Source organism: Nothoprocta perdicaria, unplaced genomic scaffold, assembly GCF_003342845.1.
Source record: "Nothoprocta perdicaria isolate Ctin4 unplaced genomic scaffold, notPer1 scaffold_288, whole genome shotgun sequence".
Taxonomy (NCBI): domain Eukaryota; kingdom Metazoa; phylum Chordata; class Aves; order Tinamiformes; family Tinamidae; genus Nothoprocta; species Nothoprocta perdicaria.
This window is the reverse complement of record NW_020455519.1, coordinates 189,143-207,137: the sequence shown is the minus strand read 5'-3', so window position 1 is coordinate 207,137 and position 17,995 is coordinate 189,143. Positions and strand designations below refer to the sequence as shown.

The 17,995-nt window shown below is 51.7% G+C and overlaps 3 protein-coding genes across 3 annotated transcripts in view; 1 reads left to right on the top strand and 2 right to left on the bottom strand.

Moving 5' to 3' along the window:
• The window catches only part of C2CD3 (C2 calcium dependent domain containing 3), a 34,807-nt gene extending 29,382 nt beyond the window's left edge, over positions 1-5,425 (top strand). The window contains exons 29-33 of the mRNA XM_026041564.1: positions 593-810; positions 2,380-3,265; positions 3,791-3,893; positions 5,175-5,305; positions 5,391-5,425. Coding sequence (XP_025897349.1) covers positions 593-810; positions 2,380-3,265; positions 3,791-3,893; positions 5,175-5,305; positions 5,391-5,409 — 1,357 coding nt within the window. The 3' untranslated portion in view covers positions 5,410-5,425. The remainder of the gene's footprint in view (positions 1-592; positions 811-2,379; positions 3,266-3,790; positions 3,894-5,174; positions 5,306-5,390) is intronic.
• Positions 5,426-6,052: 627 nt separating this feature from the next.
• DNAJB13 (DnaJ heat shock protein family (Hsp40) member B13) lies at positions 6,053-8,071 on the bottom strand. Its single transcript, XM_026041565.1, has 8 exons — positions 8,004-8,071; positions 7,771-7,874; positions 7,531-7,692; positions 6,969-7,126; positions 6,717-6,830; positions 6,500-6,613; positions 6,345-6,421; positions 6,053-6,264 (listed from the first exon to the last, which is right to left on the bottom strand). The coding sequence occupies exons 1-8, from the start codon at positions 8,069-8,071 to the stop codon at positions 6,111-6,113; spliced, it is 951 nt and encodes a 316-aa protein (XP_025897350.1). The 3' UTR covers positions 6,053-6,110.
• A 602-nt stretch (positions 8,072-8,673) lies between these two features.
• Positions 8,674-17,761, bottom strand: PAAF1 (proteasomal ATPase associated factor 1). The gene is made up of 11 exons (XM_026041566.1): positions 17,738-17,761; positions 17,101-17,256; positions 16,646-16,735; positions 14,078-14,176; positions 13,269-13,419; positions 12,119-12,313; positions 11,873-11,964; positions 11,084-11,199; positions 10,298-10,380; positions 9,877-9,959; positions 8,674-9,029 (listed from the first exon to the last, which is right to left on the bottom strand). Exons 1-11 carry the CDS (start codon positions 17,759-17,761, stop codon positions 8,952-8,954), a joined length of 1,167 nt encoding a protein of 388 aa, XP_025897351.1. The 3' UTR covers positions 8,674-8,951.
• Positions 17,762-17,995: the final 234 nt, after the last annotated feature.

Below are 17,995 nucleotides of genomic sequence, written 5' to 3'. Positions count from 1 at the left end.
CTATTTTTTCCATCTTGGTTCATCCACAAAGCAACATGCACTGTTCAGACAACAGTTTTTTTGAGCTGTTTTTCACAGGTTCAAGGCCAAGCTTGTTAGCATTTTCATTGTGCCTGTTTTTTTCCATCTTTTCTTTTGTATCTGTGTGTTTGRTTTGCTCAGCACATCTGGGGTCGTTCATTCCTTGCTCCCGTGAACAATATTTCAGAAAATCCTTCGATCTAATGAGGACAAAAATGCTCAGATTTTCATCAAGCTCAGTCGTAAAATCAGCTAATGGCCTTGCCTTTATGACTGYTATTAGAAGGGCATTTGCAAATCCAGTTTCCTTAGATCCAGTATCCTTAAAACTTGCTTTTTTWAAAAAAACCTCCCAGTCAAAATTGATTCATAGCTGGTTCAGCTGCTGTTCTTGACCTACTGCTGAACTTGGCCTTAGAGCAACCTSAACACTGTTACCTACTGATCTATTTTTTCCAATAATAGCCCTTAACCTCCTATTCATTCATGTATCTACAAGCTGTTGACAAGTACAACCCATTTTTAATCCATCKGCTGTATTTTCTCCCAATTTTCCCTCTGCTGCCTACAGGAAAAACTTGAATGAGCTGGACGAGGTTCAGAAATACTTCAACCAGAAGCTGACCGKGGCTTTTCCCGACTTTGGAACTGGCCCCACATCCCAGGCAAGTCGGGAGGAGCCGCGGGGCGACCGCCCAGGCCTGAAGGGCAGAGCTGTGGATCCCCACGGGCACCAGCTTTTGAAAAAATCGAGTCACCTGGTGTCGCAGGTCAGCAGCCTGATCCACGGTGAGTGCTCATGTGGGCTGCACTTCATTGCCCAAAGCTGCTTTTAAGGGTCTTGAAGTGTCCTACATAACCAAGACCGACCTCTGGTGTCAATAACACGCGTGTCTTGGTYCCCTAGGAGAATGTTTTGGGGACAAACAGTGAGGAAAACGCTATTTCTCTGCATGCTTTTATTCCCAGATGTGTGTTTTTTCCCTAGTCTGGCTTTTAACCCCCTGTTATACCCGCTCTTCATCAGCACCGCTCTCCTTGCTGCTTGCACTTAATTTTATCCTAACTTAACTGCTCCTGTCACCACGATCTAGTGTCAGAGCTGCGGTGAGGAGCCTTTGGGGCTAGGAAATCAAATCCCTGCCAGTATTTTTAAAATAACACAGCAGAGGAGAGAAGAAGCTACATCTCTGACAATTGCCAAGTTGCTCTCTGCAAATTCTTTCTACCTACAATAAAACAGCACTTCCAAGAAATGAGATTTCTGGTAGGCCAAAATCTTCCCTTTTTTGTGTATTAGCACCTTGATGGTGTCACTTTTTCTCTCTAGCCTTTGCTCTTTTGATTTCTCTTATCATCTCTGATAGTCATTTCTTTGATTTTACTGCTGCTTTATCCATTCTCCTTTACAATCTGCCCCAAGATCCTTTTTTCCTCTCTTTTTGAGACATCTTCTGCTCTTGCACCACCTTACAGCAAATTTTTCCCTTGCCTCAAAGCACTTGGGCATCTCACCTCTTAAGAGCCAGCTGATTTCTCAAAGAATATGAAAAATAAGTAGCACATGTTAACTAGAAACTGAAGACAGGTGATAAACATTAACATAACATAACATAAACATATAAATAACATAAATGTTAAAATGCCCAGAGATGCTCAAGGTTGCACAAATGCCCTTAAGGCTTAAGCACAGGCAGCATTTTGCTTTCAGCCTTACCATTTTCCCACAAAAGGGCAGCAATCCAACGTGTCTTCCTGCTTTTAGGAATATTCCAGAGCAACTGTCTGCCATTGGATCTGAATTGGTTAATTGAGCTGCAAGGCAGATGGTGGCAGCAGCAACTGCCCCTTCTGGACCCCTACAACATAAAACTGAGGCAGCTGCAAGTAGGAAAAGCTGTTGCATTGTCCATCTTCCCTATCGAGGTTTTTCCCCCCTCTCTTTCCCTCCCTCTCGAGGTTTTTCCCCCTCTCTCTTTCCCTGCCTATCAAGGTATTTTTCCCCTCTCTCTTTCCCTCCCTATCCAGGTGTTTCCCTGTCCAAACTCTTACACTGGGTAGTTTTTTCCACTTGCTTTTGACAATTTCCCACCCAGAGCTTGGTGTCTCAGGATGCCTTCACTCTCTTTACACTCACCTCAGTATTTCTAGTTATTTCCTGATTRTTTCATGCCAGACACTTCCTTTTCTTTCCTTAGCTCCATCCTGCTCCTAYTTTTGTGAACTGTAAACAGTTAAGCTGCATAGTTAATTCTTCACACTTTGGCCTTGCTGTTGCTTTGCAAATTGCCCAGATATTTCAGCTACAAGGGRACTTGTCACCTCCTGCATTTCCTGATGCTGTTTTGTGTCCATCAGACCTACAGACAATAACTAAGACGACTAAGGAACCTTCTGGGCGACGGCACCGCGGCTTCCAAAGGGAGATGCTGCGCGGCCTCCTGGACCAGGCCCTCCCCGGAGACGAGGGCCCTGAGCCGAGGGAGGGAGAAGGGGCCCTCATCCCTTCGCCCAGCGAAGATGAGGATGAGGAGGATGTCGTGGAGCCACGGACGCTCAACGAGATAACGGCGGCGACGGACAAAACCAGTCCCTGGTCCAGCGTGATGTCCGACGTGGACGTGGGTGCTGATGGGCAGCCCCTGGGCGCGAGGCCTGACCCTGGGGACGCGGGGACTTGTTTGGCTGTGAACGGCAGCAGAGGGGACAGCGCCGTGGGCAACGTCCCCCAGGGTGACAACCGGAGCGTGGCCACCGCCGCCACCCCCTGTGGTAGCCCCGTTGCGGAAGAGAGCAGCGCGTGGACGGTGACCGATGGCTTCAGCAGCGTGAGCAGCGGCGCGGAGACAGTGGCAAAGGAGCTCGAGCCTCCCCGCTTGTCACCGAGGCGCCAGGCAGCGGCTGGCCCCGTAGGAAACGGGACTCGTGACTGGGACGGAGCGGCCGAAACGAAGGAAATGGAGCCAAGTGAAGAATTTCATCAAAGAACGTCGTTCCTCAAAGAGGTCCTGGGCTTTCCGGGAGACGGTGTCTTGACCAATTCAACCACTGCGCAGAGCCAGGAGGAAACCAGTGAGGATTCGGATGCGGATTCAGGCAAGGAGGAGGGAGGTTTTCCTGGAGGACATGGGAGGTTTGTGTCCACCSAGGCGGCCTCTGAAGGGAGCAGCGGAAGTTTCTCCGATGAGAGCCATGAAGACCCAGTGGAAGAGTTGGGAAAATCCGGGAAGTCAAAGCTTGTTCTGTATCCTTCTCTTTTTCCTAAACATACATTGCCCTTAAGGAGACGGCCTTGGTTAGAGCCTCAGGGCCCTCAGGAAGGAGAACTCCACCGTGTGGAGCTCTTCCCTGCAACATGGATTCGGAATTCAGCCCCATAGCAGTGCTGAGCTCCCCTGCATTAACAGCCAGTATTCCCTGTCTGGTGGGACAATCATTCCGGGTCATTTCAACACCTTCTCCTGCATTTATTTATTTTTCCTCCCTATTGGCAGCACCGCTGAAGTTCCCAGGTTTCCTCCTCATTAAAATACAATTCTCTCAGCATTTAAAATACATCCCSTCATTGTTTGCATGGATCCCAAATCCACAGGGAATTTCATGGAGCTGGGTGGGCAGTTTTGCAGGACGAAGCACCCAACAAATAAGGGAACCCAGGGTCACCTCAGGCAGAGGAACCGCGGGTACAAAATGGTCAAATATTGAGGAAAACGCGTGAGGTCCCGGGAGGCCCCTGCCCAGGGCTGCTCCTTGACTCGGCTCCGCTCAGCTCCGCTCCCGCTGCCCTTCCCAACTTCTTCCTGCCGCCRCAGCAGCTGGAGGCCTCCATGCGAGTGCTCAGCCTCTCCTCCGGCCCTTCCTGCGCCCTGCAGGTGAGCGGGGCCCAATTCTGAACACGCAGGCTGGAAATCTTTCCCAATTCCTGCCTCCTGCATCAGGTTGGAGCGAAGGAGTTTGTAGCTGAGGGTCTGTCCTCCTGGGAAGCCAAATAGTCCTGCCGGGGACCGGAGGCCCTAGCTGAGTATTTGGAGAATCTGTTTGGAGAATATAACCCCTTGGGGCTCTATAGGAAGGCTCTCAGGTGCTTTTGTGCATCTATAGGTGTTTTTTACGTGCCAAAGCCCTTGTTTACTGCAAGGGTGTGGAGATTATTACCAAAGGAGCCTCCTTCGCTCGTTCCGAGGGGCGTTCGGGCTCTTTGCTCCTGCTCCCTGTGGAGGTGCCGTGTTGGGGTCCCAGCTCTGACYGAGCTCCCCTGGGACCACTTGGGGCATTGGGAACAGGCTGCTGAGGACAAAAACAGGCAGGATCTAACAGCTCTGGAGTGATGGGGACCACCTGCAACCCGTGGACATGTTTCCAGAGYGGGGAGAATGCCCGGTTGCTTTGCAAATCCCCATAGAAATTACTTTGCTGTGAATCCTTGGAGGTTTCTCCATGGTTCCCTGGTCCGCAGGGGTGTCACTGTCAGCCATGCGCTCTAGATGCTGGTTACAGATCCCCTGAGAAGAATCTTGGGAGATACTTGAACATAGGGCAAGATTTGGACAGGACTGACCTAAACTGACCTCAATTCCAGGCTTATCCACGGGTCCTTCCTTGCAGGGGTGTCCGTGGGCTGCAGCATCAGGCCCCAAGCGCAACGCTGCTTGCAGCTTCTCATTTTCCCTTCCTCCCTTCTCCTCTTCCACATGAGGGAGTTCATGGGCTTTTAGACACTGCTGGTGCTGAGTTTTCYGGGCAAAAAATCCCTTTTAGGAAGGAACTTGCGTTGGAACCAACTTTATGTATAAGAAATGCAGTTTGGGTTCTTAGTTCACATAGATTTAGCCTCTGCGTCCAGTAGAAACTGTTTTTGTAACATAGTGGAGAGGTAACGGGGGCTCCTTTAATGCTGCTCCRGCTCCGCTCCTGGCCACGTGGAAGCCGAATCCTCCATTTCCTTCCTGCATTGCCCAGATTTATAAAATCCCAATAAATCGGGACCTTCAGGGGCTGAACCTTCCTGGTGCCTGGAAGGCTGCGGAAGGCTGGAGCCTCCCTCTATTTTAATGTGGATGGCATTAAAATCACATGGGATATAACCCCGGGGTAATAACAATATAAATGTTTATAATAATAATAAATTTAAAGGTTTTTCTCTCTTTCCATAGAGCGGGGCCGCGCTGGAGGGAATTCCCTACCGGAGCCTGACCCGTCCCAGGCCGCCTCTGGCCTCGGCTGCACTCTCGGAGGAGGAAACCGAAAGGATCGCCCGGATCTTCTCCGCTCGGCTCTCCAAGGAGTAGGTCCCTGGGCGCCCAATGCTGGATCCGCCAGAGCTGAGCCCAGAGCAGCGGGATCCACCCTCCCACGTGTTTTATAAACAGGCCTTCCCGGTGCATTTAAAGGGAGTGAAATCCCAGTGTTTGACCAAGGGATCTGCTCCGGGGGAGCCGCACGGCCCGCCAGGCAGGCGCCGCTCAGCGGGCTGCTTTCCCACCTCCAGAGGTGAGAGGAGGATGGATTTTGGGGGATATATTTGGGTGGAATTTCCCTAAMGTCCTTTTTAATAAGCTGGGGAAGATGCCCCAATTTGGGGTGTTTCCGAAGCTGTACCCGAAATACGCACTTTTGTCCTATAAATTATTTTTGTACATTTTTGACAAGCAAAATSAACCCCGCTAAGTTATTTTTGTACGAGCGCTGTGTTTCAATAAAACCAGACTGGTTTTATCATCCCTTGTCCCGGGTGGCACCAGCATTTCCCAAAGCCTCTCTGGGGGTGGTTGCGGCTTCTTGTGGGCCGGGATAACCGGGAGCAGGGCCGGAGCACATCCTGTGCCCCGCTCCTCRGGCAGGTTGGTGCTGTGGGATCGGTGACACCCCTGGCATTGGATGTCCTGGTGCTGCTGGCCCCGAGCACCTCAGGACGCAGCAGCTGCCACGGAGCCCCTGAACGCCTGGCACGGATGTCACCTCCCAAGGCACCCATGCCAGGGCGCCCATGCGGCCCCTGTGTAGGGGCAGAGGATGCCAGAAAGCTGGAAAAAGCCCCGGGATAACAAACTTTATTGCCTGGGGCGGAGCAGGGGCATCCTCTCCCTGCCCTAGCCCAGCAGGGCCATTTTCAAGAGCTTCTTCTTGTGGGGCGTGAGCTGCTTGGGAAAGACGACGTCGAAGCGGATGACGAGGTCGCCCCGGCGCGCGGGCGCCTGCGGCAGCGGCATCCCCTCGGTGGGCACCACCTTGCAGTACGCGGGGCTGTGGGGCCAGGGTTGGTGCTGAGCGGCATGGGGGGGCCCCCACGCACCCCCACTTTGAGCCCCCCCCACGTCACTTACTGCACCACGTCGTTGACGGGGATGTTGAGCAGCCGCCCGTCCAGCGTCCGCACGGCCACGGCGCAGCCCACGAGGGCCTGCGGGAGCCGCCGTTGGCCCCGGCGCCGCGCGAGGAGCCTCCCGTGCGGTCAAGGTGACAAGGACACCGGCTCTACCTTGACCAGGGGGATGGTGGCCACGTAGATGAGGTCGTCGCCCGCTCTCTTGAAGCGGGGGTGCGGCTTCTCRTGCACCACGAAGGTGATGTCGGCTGGGATGATGTTTGGACCCTAAAAGGGAAAAAGAACATGGAAAAAGGATACTTGGAAATGGGGCGGTAGAAGGAGAGGATATTAGAGGACCCCCCCACACACACCCCCGCCTTGGCCTTACCTGGTCTCCCTCCTTCTCGAAGGTGATGCGGGTGCCCTGCTTCCAGCCCGGCTGCACGTCGATGGTCAGGATCTTGTCCCGGATCGAGGTGCTCTGGCCATCCTCATTCATCACCTGGGGGGCAGGTTGAACGTGGGGGTGGGCAGGAGGTCCGGGGAGGGGGGTCCAAGCGAGAAGGAGCCACCAGGAGCAGGTGGTGGGAAGGGGAAGGGGTGATCGCAGCCCCCTGGCCGGTGTGGGGTGGCCCCCTACCCGCCGCGAGATCTTGATCTTCTTGGTGCAGCCGTAGAACAGGTCCTCGAGCGCCAGGTAGAGCTCCCGCTCAATGGGGGGGTCCTGCTTCCTCGCGCCCCTCCCGCGCAGCCCCCCGAAGGCCATGTTGGGCTCCGAGCCATCCTTGGTGAAGAACTCTGGAAGCGGGAATGGGGGGAAGCCAGGGGCACCCCAGGGACCTCGTTCTTGGCGAAGTCCCGAGGTCACCGCTGAGCCCTACTGGGTGCCCTCAGCCCTGGGGAGGAATTGGGGCCCAAAGGCACCAACACACCCAGGATCAAACTGTAAATCGGGGCCTAAACCTGCCTCAAAGGAGCAGGGCACAAACCCACCAGCCTCTGCTGCTCCTCTAAAGTAAAACCCCTTTGCAGCCGGTTCGGGAGCTCCTGGGAGCAGCGTTTGCCCAGGACACGGGAGCACGTCGGGCCTCGGTGCAGCCCGAGTCTGGATCCAGCAGCGGCCGCATCCCAGCGGCTCCAGAGACCATGAGGACAGCAGGAGCCGACAYGGGCTCCGTGCCCAACTCGGGGCCCCCACGTACCCGCGAAGGGGTTGTCGCCCCCAAAGAAATCCTTGAAGACCTTGTAGGGGTTGTTGTGAAAGACGTAGCCGTCGCTCCAGGAGTTCTCGGTGCCGAACTCCAGCGGGACGCCGCCTTTGAGGCCCTCCTCGCCGAACTTGTCATAGACGCCCTTCTTGCGGGCTTGGGGGACAGGGAGACACCGGTGTCATCGCCGGGGGGGGTCCACCCAACCCTGGCTGTCCCGGGGCGGCCGCTTACGGTCGCTGAGCACGTCGTAGGCCTCGGCGAGCTGCCTGAAGCGCTCGGGCGCCCAGGGCTCCTTGCACTTCAGCGGGTGGTTCCTCAGCGCCAGCACCCGGTAGCTGCGCAGGGGGAAGCAGCAGGACAGTGAGCGCGATGGGGGCCCCTTCCCGCGGCCCGGGAGGCCTCACGGTGCCCCCCSSKGYSSSKKYYCCCCCCCCGGTTCCCCTCCCGGTGCCGGTTCCCCTCACGCCTCCTTGATGTCGCCGTCGCTGGCGCCGCGGCCCAGCTCCAACACGGCGTAGTAGTCCTGCCCCATGGCGGCCGCGCGTCGCTATGGACACCGTCTCCCTGGTAACGGGAGTCGCTTCCGCCGCGCGGGGCGCGCTGGGAGTTGTAGTTCACCGCCCCTCCCCGCACTTCCGGACTCTGGAAAGCTGTTTGTTTTGGGGAGAAAAAGAGGAGGAAAGGCCAAAAGATGCAACCGCGGGAGTGGGGGTGATAAATAGAGCACCAAGCGGAGCCACGGCCAAAAAGGGCCTGCCGGGACTAAAAACAAATCAATTACCACCCCCACCCCTCAAMCAAAAAACAGGCCCAGGCCACTATTAACATTAAGCCCTGATTAACTAAGCACGCTCAGCATTAGTTTTAGTGGGAGATGGGACCCTTCCCCTCCCCCCTCAGGCCACGCAGGGAGTCACAGACACCAGTTCAGTCCAATCCTTGTTTCAGGGTTAACAGAGTTTGCTTTTTTATTGATTTTTTATTTAAAATTATTTTTTTTCTTCCACAACACACCCCTCTCTGCCGCAAGCTCTTCCCACAGCCATTCCTTTATTTCCACTGCAGGCCCCTATCCTCCAGCTCCCCCTCCTCCTCAACATCAATTTTTCCTCTTTTTCCCCCAGAAASAGCAGTGAGAAACAGAACAAAGAAAAGCACAACAACACAACAGCTCCCGACGCCCCAGAGCCACTTACTCCAGGGAAGGAAAAATTATGTTTTCTGTATAATTATCATCTAAATTGTGTTGCAATAAGAAAGAGCAGTCCTGCCCTCAACCTTTAAACAGAGCCTGGTCATTACGACCCCGTGGATGTTTCTACACACACATCTCAAACAAGCTGTATGGGAAAARGAGCGTGGAAGCATCCGGCTGCTGCTGCTCCTCTTGGATATTCGGTGGATCCAAGTTTTTAAAGGTCGGAGAGTTGGTACCTCCTCACCACGCCRTCCCGGCAGCACGTGTAAATCTGCTTCTCCCAAGCAGCCACCTAAAAAGGGGGACAATTAAAGTGGATTGAGGCACATTCCCTGTCCTGTGGCCATTACTAGGAAAGGAAACRGGCTTGCAGTTTCTCAAAGGAAAATCGGGTCCAGAGAAACCACAAGTCTTCAAGTTTTCCCTCTCACAATAACCCACTTCCATAAATCACAATCTGGCAGCATCAAACTAAGCCTGGGCCTTAAGACAAATCTACAGARATCAGAAACTCCGTGCACTCGTCTCCTCCAGAGAATATCAGCATCTCCTAAAGTTCACAAGTTTTCCAGAAAATTAGCAAGTTTTAAAGGACAACTCARATTTTCACCGTGCTCTCAAAGGCAGGTAGAGTGTGCACTGAACAGAGGGTTTATTTTAAATATTTGAGCAAATATTTTAAATATTGGCTTGTGTATCACTGTTGTGGGAAGTTCAGTTTTAACAATGAGCCTYGCCCCGAGGCTGAGGGGGTGGTGTTGGTGCTGCACTGTGGTGCTGGTTAAAAACAAGAGTTGATTTTCCCCAGCTTCTCATGGGTCTCTACGTGTTCAGAGTTTCTGAAAAACCACAAAACTATTTTCTCGTCTCTGCTGTTGTTACTCRGAGGACGGGCTAAGCACAGATTAATTCTGGTCCCTGCCAGATCTGCTCCAACTATCAAGTTACTCAGCTCCTTCAGTTTTACTCCTGCCCAGGGGAGATTACACAGGGCAGAGATGCCAAAAGGATTTGTTTATGCAAAATAGCAGGATTTTCAATYGGAAAAAATCAGCTTACAAGTCAACACGACAGTCCTGTGGGCTGCCTGTTATCCAGCCTTGCTTTTCCTACGTCCTCCGAGCGGGCACATTCCTTACCTTGTACACGGGGTCGCAGTCTGCTTCGGTGAGATCGACGACGTAGTCGAGGTCTTGCTGGACGAGGAAGCAGGTTCCATCGCCTACGGAAGCGGAGGAGCAGGGAAGGAGCAGCGGTCAAGGAGCACAACAAGACACGGGCTCATTATTAAAGCAATCACATGGAGATGCTTGTTCAGAGACTACGGAGCCCCTGGAAAGGGGAAGCTGTGGGGATGCCAGGGAGACAGCAGGAAGGTGGGATGCACCTTGGAGGCCCTATTTTGGGGGAGTATCAATGTAAAAATGTGGGTGATACAACCTTGATGTCATTTATTTTTTTTGCCACTCCGTTGTGCCCTCTAATTGCCTGCACAGCCAAACACACCTTGTATGACAAAGCGGGCAAGAAACAAAGAGCAGAAAATTACTTGAAAGTTACCTTGGCTGGCAATAAATCCATCTTGGTACGGGAGCAGAGAAAGCACCGGTGCCCCGGATCTATGAATGACCTGGATTGGAGCACTAGGAAAAGCAGGAAAAAGAGAAAGGTATCACAGTCAGTAGCCAGAGATGGTCCCAATGTGTGAGAGAAGGATCACAAATATGGGGCTAAAAGATGCATAAGGAGAACACGTAAGATGTGGGAACTCAGTCCCCAGCTGGTGATCAGTCTGTCCCCTGCGAGCAGACACAAGTCAGCACTGGTTTCATGCAGAATCACAGACAGGATTAGCCCCTACCAAAACACAGAGGCCTATCCAACAGGAAAGACTTTTCCCAGGCTTTACACAAGCCTATTTGGCAGCGTGCAAAAGCACCAGCTGGATCCCTCTCGCCTTGGAGCACTAGATTTGACAGTAAAAACCAAGTTAGACCTGGCTCCTGCCCCCAGCAACTGCTCAGTTGCTCAATGCTCAAACAGTAAGAGCCTACAGAAACTCTCATGTTATAGAGGGGAGGAGATCAAGGGCCTGTGTGTACTATTACACACTTTAAAAATAAACATACATTAAAAAAAATAATAATATGAGAGGTAAGGCTATGCCAACAGCCCCCCAGCCACAAGTCACGACTGAAGAGTTATTCACTTGGAACCAGCACAGAATCTTTTAGCCCTTTAGGGAGAACAAGTCCTTTAAGGGAGAACTCTGCAACAACACCCCAGGGGCTCTCCAAAACCCAGCAAAGAGTCACAGTTCCAATGCTCCCAGCCTCTGGCACTCACTTTGTGTTCCTCATATCCAGCTGATAGATGTTCCCATCCTGAGTCCCAGCTAGCAGATAGGTACTCGAGAGGAACGTGCAGCAGTTAAACGCATCAGACCCAACAAAAAGAAACACCTGGGAATAGAGAAACAAACATAAATGCCAGATCCCTCACAGATCAGAACAAAGGAGTCACCAGAGGCCAAGGGAAAGGGACAATAATTTAGTAAGAATTACTCAGCAGAGCCATTTCCATGAATCAGGGCACCGACTGGCAAATCCAGAGCTGGATTAAAAGCCCTCGTGCTCCAGGATCACTCTTGCCAAGCCAGCACTGCTGGCACAATCAAGGAATTCCCTGGGTCTCCTCTGAGGAGAGAGGCACCCATGGTGACAGGCAGGGCAATATGAGTTCACACGAGTCTCCAGACACCATAAATGAGGGAGACGGATCCGTGTGACTGGCTGGTTCTGTTACAAAGACCAAAAGCTTTCCCCAGCTGAGCTTTTGCCACCTCACCCACCAATCTTTCCTCTCCCCAAACACCACAGCGAGCTGTTTTACGGCAGGAGCTCGTGTGCAGCAGCTGGCTGCACGGAAGGACCAAAGCAGCAGCTCTGCAGAGCAGACCTGCAGTTCCTGCGCCCACCATGACACCTACTGGTCAGTGCTTAAATAGCCTTAACGTGAGCCCAGATTAGCCAGGTCGGCTTTAATCCAATTTCCTGGCCCGCTGCTCCACATGAGTACCTGGATATCGGCCTGCCAAGAGAGGAGCTGCTGCACAGACCCTCGTGCCCTCCTTACCGGCTGCCTGCTCTGCAGTCCCACTCCCTGGAGCTTCTTGTCCTCGCGGGCCAACAGCAGGATCTTCCCTTCTGTCCCCACCTCCCGTTCACCTGGAAAGAGGACAACAGGGAATTCCATAAGCGGCGACACTCCAAACACCAGCGGGACAGGAGCCCATCAAGGTTCGCACCCAAGTCAGATGGCTGGGATCACTCCTGCTGGATAATCCAAAGCAGGAGGAATAATGAAGAGAGAGTTTCTTACTGGGAGTGTTCTCTGGCGTGCCCAGGTTGATGGAGTTGTCAGCAGCGCCCACGGCGATGCCGTTGAGGGCAGCGCCGCAGTCGGCGACGATGCCCAGACAGGCCGACTTGCCGCAGTCCCAGAGCCGGGCGGTGCCGTCTCTGGAGCAGGAAAGGACATTTCTGCCCCGATCCACGATGGCCGTGTCCAAAATACCTGCGAGGAGGCAGAGGATGCACTCAGAGCGCGGCGAGGGCAGCAGTGACAAGGTGGAGAACAGCATCTCACACATCCACAGTTCCCATGGCTGCCACCGAGCTCCTACCTCCTTGATTAACCTTGGGAAGAGAAGAGTCTGGCCCAACATTCCTGCGACATTTCCAGCTCTGCAAAACCCCAGGGACAAGTAACATCCGCACTACCCAGCTACATAACAGCAAGAGAGCAGTCCCAGCACATGCTAAAGTCTCCCAGCTGCTTCATTTCACTAAGGGCAACTGTGGCTAGAGCTGAAAAATGATGCAGCATTCATAGGAACAGTCAGAGTTTGAAGATATAATTACCATCCTCCAGATATAGGCAGTAATTAAGCACAACGAGTTCAAATGAGAGGACAAGTCTGAAGCAAGCCCAAGCAAAACCCAAATGCAGCTATGTGCTGACTGCACAGTTTGGACTGGGGTGGSGCAAAGCAGATAAAGTCAAGCCCAMGGCCACGGGGAACCAGCCTGAGTCCTGACCAAAGCCCYGTTAGGCCGCCTGTCACTTTGTGCTGGAGAGATCTGTGTCAAGAGCACTTTGCATTTTTTGCAGCCATACACATTAAGACAACAGCAGGTTCAGTGCAAACCTGGTTTTCCAGTGAATTCAGTTTTGCACAGCCACAGGGTTTGCATTTGTAAGTGCTTTTCAGAAGCACCTCATGAGAGAGGGAAGAGCCTGGGCAGGTGGACAAGCTCCTTCCAAGCCCTCCTTCGAGGTTATTCACTTAAATAGCTTGCAGCTAATACACTACTACATGCTTTTCTGAACAGGAAAGACAAGACAGAGGCTTTGGGGCTGCTCAAGGTCAACAAGATGATCTGGGCATGAACAGTAGAGACTCCAAAGCAAGCCCAGCAAACTGTTATACACAGCAGGTAAAGCAGTTGAAAGGCTAAGAGCTCCATACCTCCTTTGTGGCCCTTGAAGGTCACCACACAGCTGGCATCTTCTGCAGACCAGATCTTTAGCTGGGCATCCATTCCCCCGCTGAGAACCACGAGGCCCGATGGGAAAAACCTGCAACAATTCACATCATACACATGGCCTTCCAAAAGTCTCTGGAAAAACAAAGAACTATGTGCTAGTTCCATGGTCATCATCCTCACAACAAGCAAGTTCTGAGCTGCATCACTGGAAAACTTAAGTGTTGCCAAGTGGATGGGTATCCCCTGGGTTTAAGCACCTGGAACGGACCAGTCTGTGACTTCTAGGCAGTCACTGTGTCACCAGGTACAGTGTGGGCCTTACTTTGCCATCTAAATTACTAATTACATGGCAGAGAGCATCACATCTCTCTCCAAGGGCAGGTTAAATATCCTCAGCATCTTATGAGCAAGCAGATGTCAGGCCCAGCTCCAAAAGAAACACCCTGACTGGGAAAGCAGTGGCCACCACGATGTGGTTAATCCAGCATGGGCAAGTGCCATTCTCCTCTCCTCTTCCCCACACAGGATAAACTCCTGGCTTGTTCCATGCAGGTCAGGAGGTTCCAGCCATCCTCCCTAACCATCTCCTCATGTTTTAACCCTGGGCCTCCTCCACAGACTCCTCAACATCATTTCCCTCAGGGAAACTGCATTTGCCAACAGCTGGAAGTTTTAAACCTCCAAAAAGTCAAAATTTCATTAGACTTTMATTAAAAAACATCACTGCCTGCCCTGCCTCACAGCACGCAGACAGTCTGATCAAAACCTCCAAAGCCAGACATGCTCTTACCCTTATTTCTCCATTTGCAGCCTGCCAGATTTTCATGGTGCCRTCCGTGCTGGTAGACACTCCGAGCCCTCCGCCACTGGAAATATCAAGGCACGTGACCTGCAGGGAAATAAAACCCACGACAGGTTTATTTGGCCTCTGTGCAAACGTTTCTGCTCTTAGCRGGGCTTCCTCCTGTGGAGGTATGCTCAAGTTCATCAATCAGCCCCACAGCCTCCTCAAAAACACTGCTGGATTTGCTGAAACACCTGCAGGAGTTTCCACATTCCTAGCTAAGCAATTTCTGGGGGATAATGTACTTCCCTTATAGTTACCATCCTTCTGCAAGGACTTCCTGGCTTCCCTCCATTAAATTTCCAAAAACCATACATTTTATGAGATATGAATTAAGCCTTCATGAATCCCCCACCTTCTTTTCCCCCAGGAAAGTGGCTCCTGAGCATCAGGCTTTTTCTAARGGACAAGAAAGCATAAAGATAAAAATCTGCTCAGTTTATTCCTTCCCACAGGAAGGAATTTTAGGAAAGAACATTATCCACATAATTCCTCYTCAAGGAGCAAGCTGCTGATCCGCAGCCAGAGCTCGGACAAGTGCAGGGTRACAGGAACCTGGAAGTAGCAGCCTGGGCTTTCTTGCAGTTGCCACTGCTTTGAATAATAATTYCCAGAGGAATTGTTATTCCAGAGAAATTGTCATTCTCTGCTTGTCGCTCTGCAGAGAATCTACAAAATCTTCCTCTCTGCAAAGCAGGGAGGCAGAAGCCTCTGCACAGAGGCCGTGTCGTTCAGGTTTATTCCAGCTGAGACAAAAATATGGATTTTTCCAGAAAATCCTGGGAGTTACAAACCTGAGCCAGGCTGTTCCACACTATAATGAAGATAAGCAGCCAGTTTGAGAGCACCCTGACTCACCATCACTGGGGCTGCTCACACAGCCAAGGGCACAGCCTGAAGCTCCTGAAAAGCCCAATTCAAACTAGCTTTTTACACAGGCAGGTTGACTCCTCGCACAGTCCATCACACCAAGGTATTAAACAACCACCTGCTCCACATAAACACTTGGGAGGTGGGAATGTTTTGGAAGAGATCAGATAGGGAGCTTAGGAAGAGGTCACCTTTCCCATGACACGAGACATTTTTGCTGCGGGAAGGCACCAGCATTTCAGCTTTGAGTGAAATAAGAGGCATATTCTAGTGAGACAACAGACCTGAGTGATGGAGACATCTGTAATACGGATATTTGTGAGTTTTTTCCCCTATTATTTTTTATTATTTTGTTATTTATGTATTTATTGTTAAGTATAAGGTAGCTGTTAAGTCATTACAGCAGTCCTAGAATAAAAAAGATCATTTTTATTTTAAAGAAGAAAAATGATCATTTTTATCTTGATCATAGGAGAAAGCCTCAGTGTCATTTTTCACAACCACCAACCCTCTCCATGGTAACATGCTCCTTAGCAAGCAGATAAAACATAAAATAAATCAAAGGCTGCAGGACATTTGAGCAGGTATCAAAGGGAAAAAAAAGCACACACCGATGTGTGACATATCCACAAGCTTTCCACAGGGACAGGAAGCCAAAATGTGGCCTCGTTTCCCCTTGGAATGCGTGGAAAGATGTGTCAAAACACACCTGGATTTACACAGCGCTGAGCTTCATTAACAGACACTKAAGTTTTTAGGTTTGATAGCATTTTCTGCCAGGTTTACACAGCAAATATCTCCAGAAGCTTGCACTCGGATGTGCTGTGTGGATGCACTGCATCATAGTGCAGTTTCCTGGAGTTTTTCCATGCAGGGTGAGGTGTGCAGCAAAAACATGGATTACTTTCCAGCAGAACCAAGCCGTGCACTCCTCTTCAGGGCCAAAATGAAGCTCCAGAAGAGAGCCAGCCTCTCCCTGACACTGCTCAGTGAGGAGAAGGACTGGTTTTGAGCCCACACCAGCGAGCTGGACAGCACTAAGCAAGTTATCCAGCAAAATAACACTGGTTTTAAGTGAAAAAAAGAATAAAATTACTTGCACTATTTTTAATTTAATACAAGCCAGGCCTTTCCTTGTCTCAAGTTCCCAGATCAATTCACATATTCAATTCTTGGCTCCTCTACTGACTCTCTGAGAACAGAATTCGGTGCCACAGTCATATTGAAAAATATCAAATAACTTCAATATATTAAGGCAAACAGTCACTATAAGTCTAAGGTAAAGCTGAATCAGYCAGAGATGAAGAGCCTGACACCTGAAACTGCTGATTCTTGTATTTCCTCTCCCCCTTTAACCCAATTTATTCCTTTAGAATGGGATCTGTTGCAAGTCTCAAGTGAGTAAAAATGTGAGAAAGAGTGAAGAACTAAGTGAGCAGAAGAGGACAGGTTTGGGAAAGGGTTTTACAGGATGACAGGACACTCCAAGCCCTCAAAACACCACCTAATTCTAGCCATTTCCTAGGTTTCTGTAGGAAACCATCCTGCAAGGGCATTTACTTAAACATGYCCACAGCCATCAGCCACACTGTGGAATTCCAGTCATTTCCAGCCGCTTCCCTCCCTGCCCGCAAAGTCACTCACGCTTTTCTGATGAATCCTACAAAAGGTTGTGTACGGCGCCAAGAACTTTGTGGACACATTTTCGTGAGGACAAGAAATGAGAATGCTTTTCTAGAGGAACAAAACCAGAACAGAAACAGAAGTGTTATTAGTTCTAGCAAAACACTCTGGTTTAAAACATGTCTTTTAGGTAAATATACTCGAAAAGGGGCAGAGGCAGCGCTCTTGGAGGGCTAGTTTTGCCTTCAATGACTTGCCATGCAAAGGATGGATAATTATTTCTGTGAGAACTGTCCAAAAGGAGTTCTCAGGTTCGCCGAGCGTCCTGCCAAGACAAAATAAACTAAAGTAGGTCCCGCTATAGAGAATAGGGATCCCAGGGAYGAGCGGCAGCCAAACCGGCGCTCGGAAGGGCTCTGTCCTCCCCAGCTCCAGCCCCGGGGGACCCGCCTGTCCCATCCCTCCCCRCTGAGCACCTTGGTGACGCCGCCAACGGCGAAGCCCTCGGAGGCGGCGATGTCGGGGAGCCCCTCGGCGCTGAGCCCGCGGCGCGTGAGGCTGCCGTAGAGCGTGGGCTTCCCTGCGGGAACGGCGCCCGTGAGCCGCGTCGCCCTCGGCCCTTCCCTGTTTTCCTGATGGATCCATAACCTTCCTCAGCTTCCCCTTGCCCATATCGCCCCCAGCCCTTCCCCGCTCTCCCACTGGATCCGTAGCCTTCCTCAGCTTCCCCTTGCCCCCATCTCCCTCGGCTCTTCACAATTTTCCTGATAGATCCATAACCTTCTTCAGCTTCCCCTTGTCGCCATTCCCCTCRGCCCTTCCCGATTTTCCCAGTGGATCCATAACTTTCCTTATCTTCCCTTTGCCCACATCTCCCTTGGCCCTTCCCAATTCTCCCCGTGTATCCGTAACTTTCCTTGTCTTCCCTTTGCCTGCATCTCCCTCAGCCCTTCTCAGTGCTCCTGGTGAATGTGAAACCTTCCTTGGCTTCCCTTCCCTTTGGCCACAGTTTCCTTGGCCCTTCCCATTCTCCAGGTGGATCCATAACCTTTCTCAGCTCCATCTTGTCCCCTCTCCCTCAGCCCTTCTCAATTCTCCCAGTGTATCCCTAACCTTCCTCGGCTTCCTCTTGCCCATTGGACCCCTGAAGCCCCCCTAACCCCAGTCCCTGACAGGCCCCTGTTTCCTCCCTGCCAAAACATGGAACCAGCTCCAGKTTTTTTTTTCCAGGAGTCCCTCCCTCCTCCCCACAATCTTCAGTGCTTCCCACCCCCTTCCTGAGTCCCTGGGCTCCCCCAAGGGACTCCCCCCCCCCAGCTCCCAACTGGAGCTCCCAGGTCCCCAGAGCCTCCTCCAGGGTTTCCCAGCCCT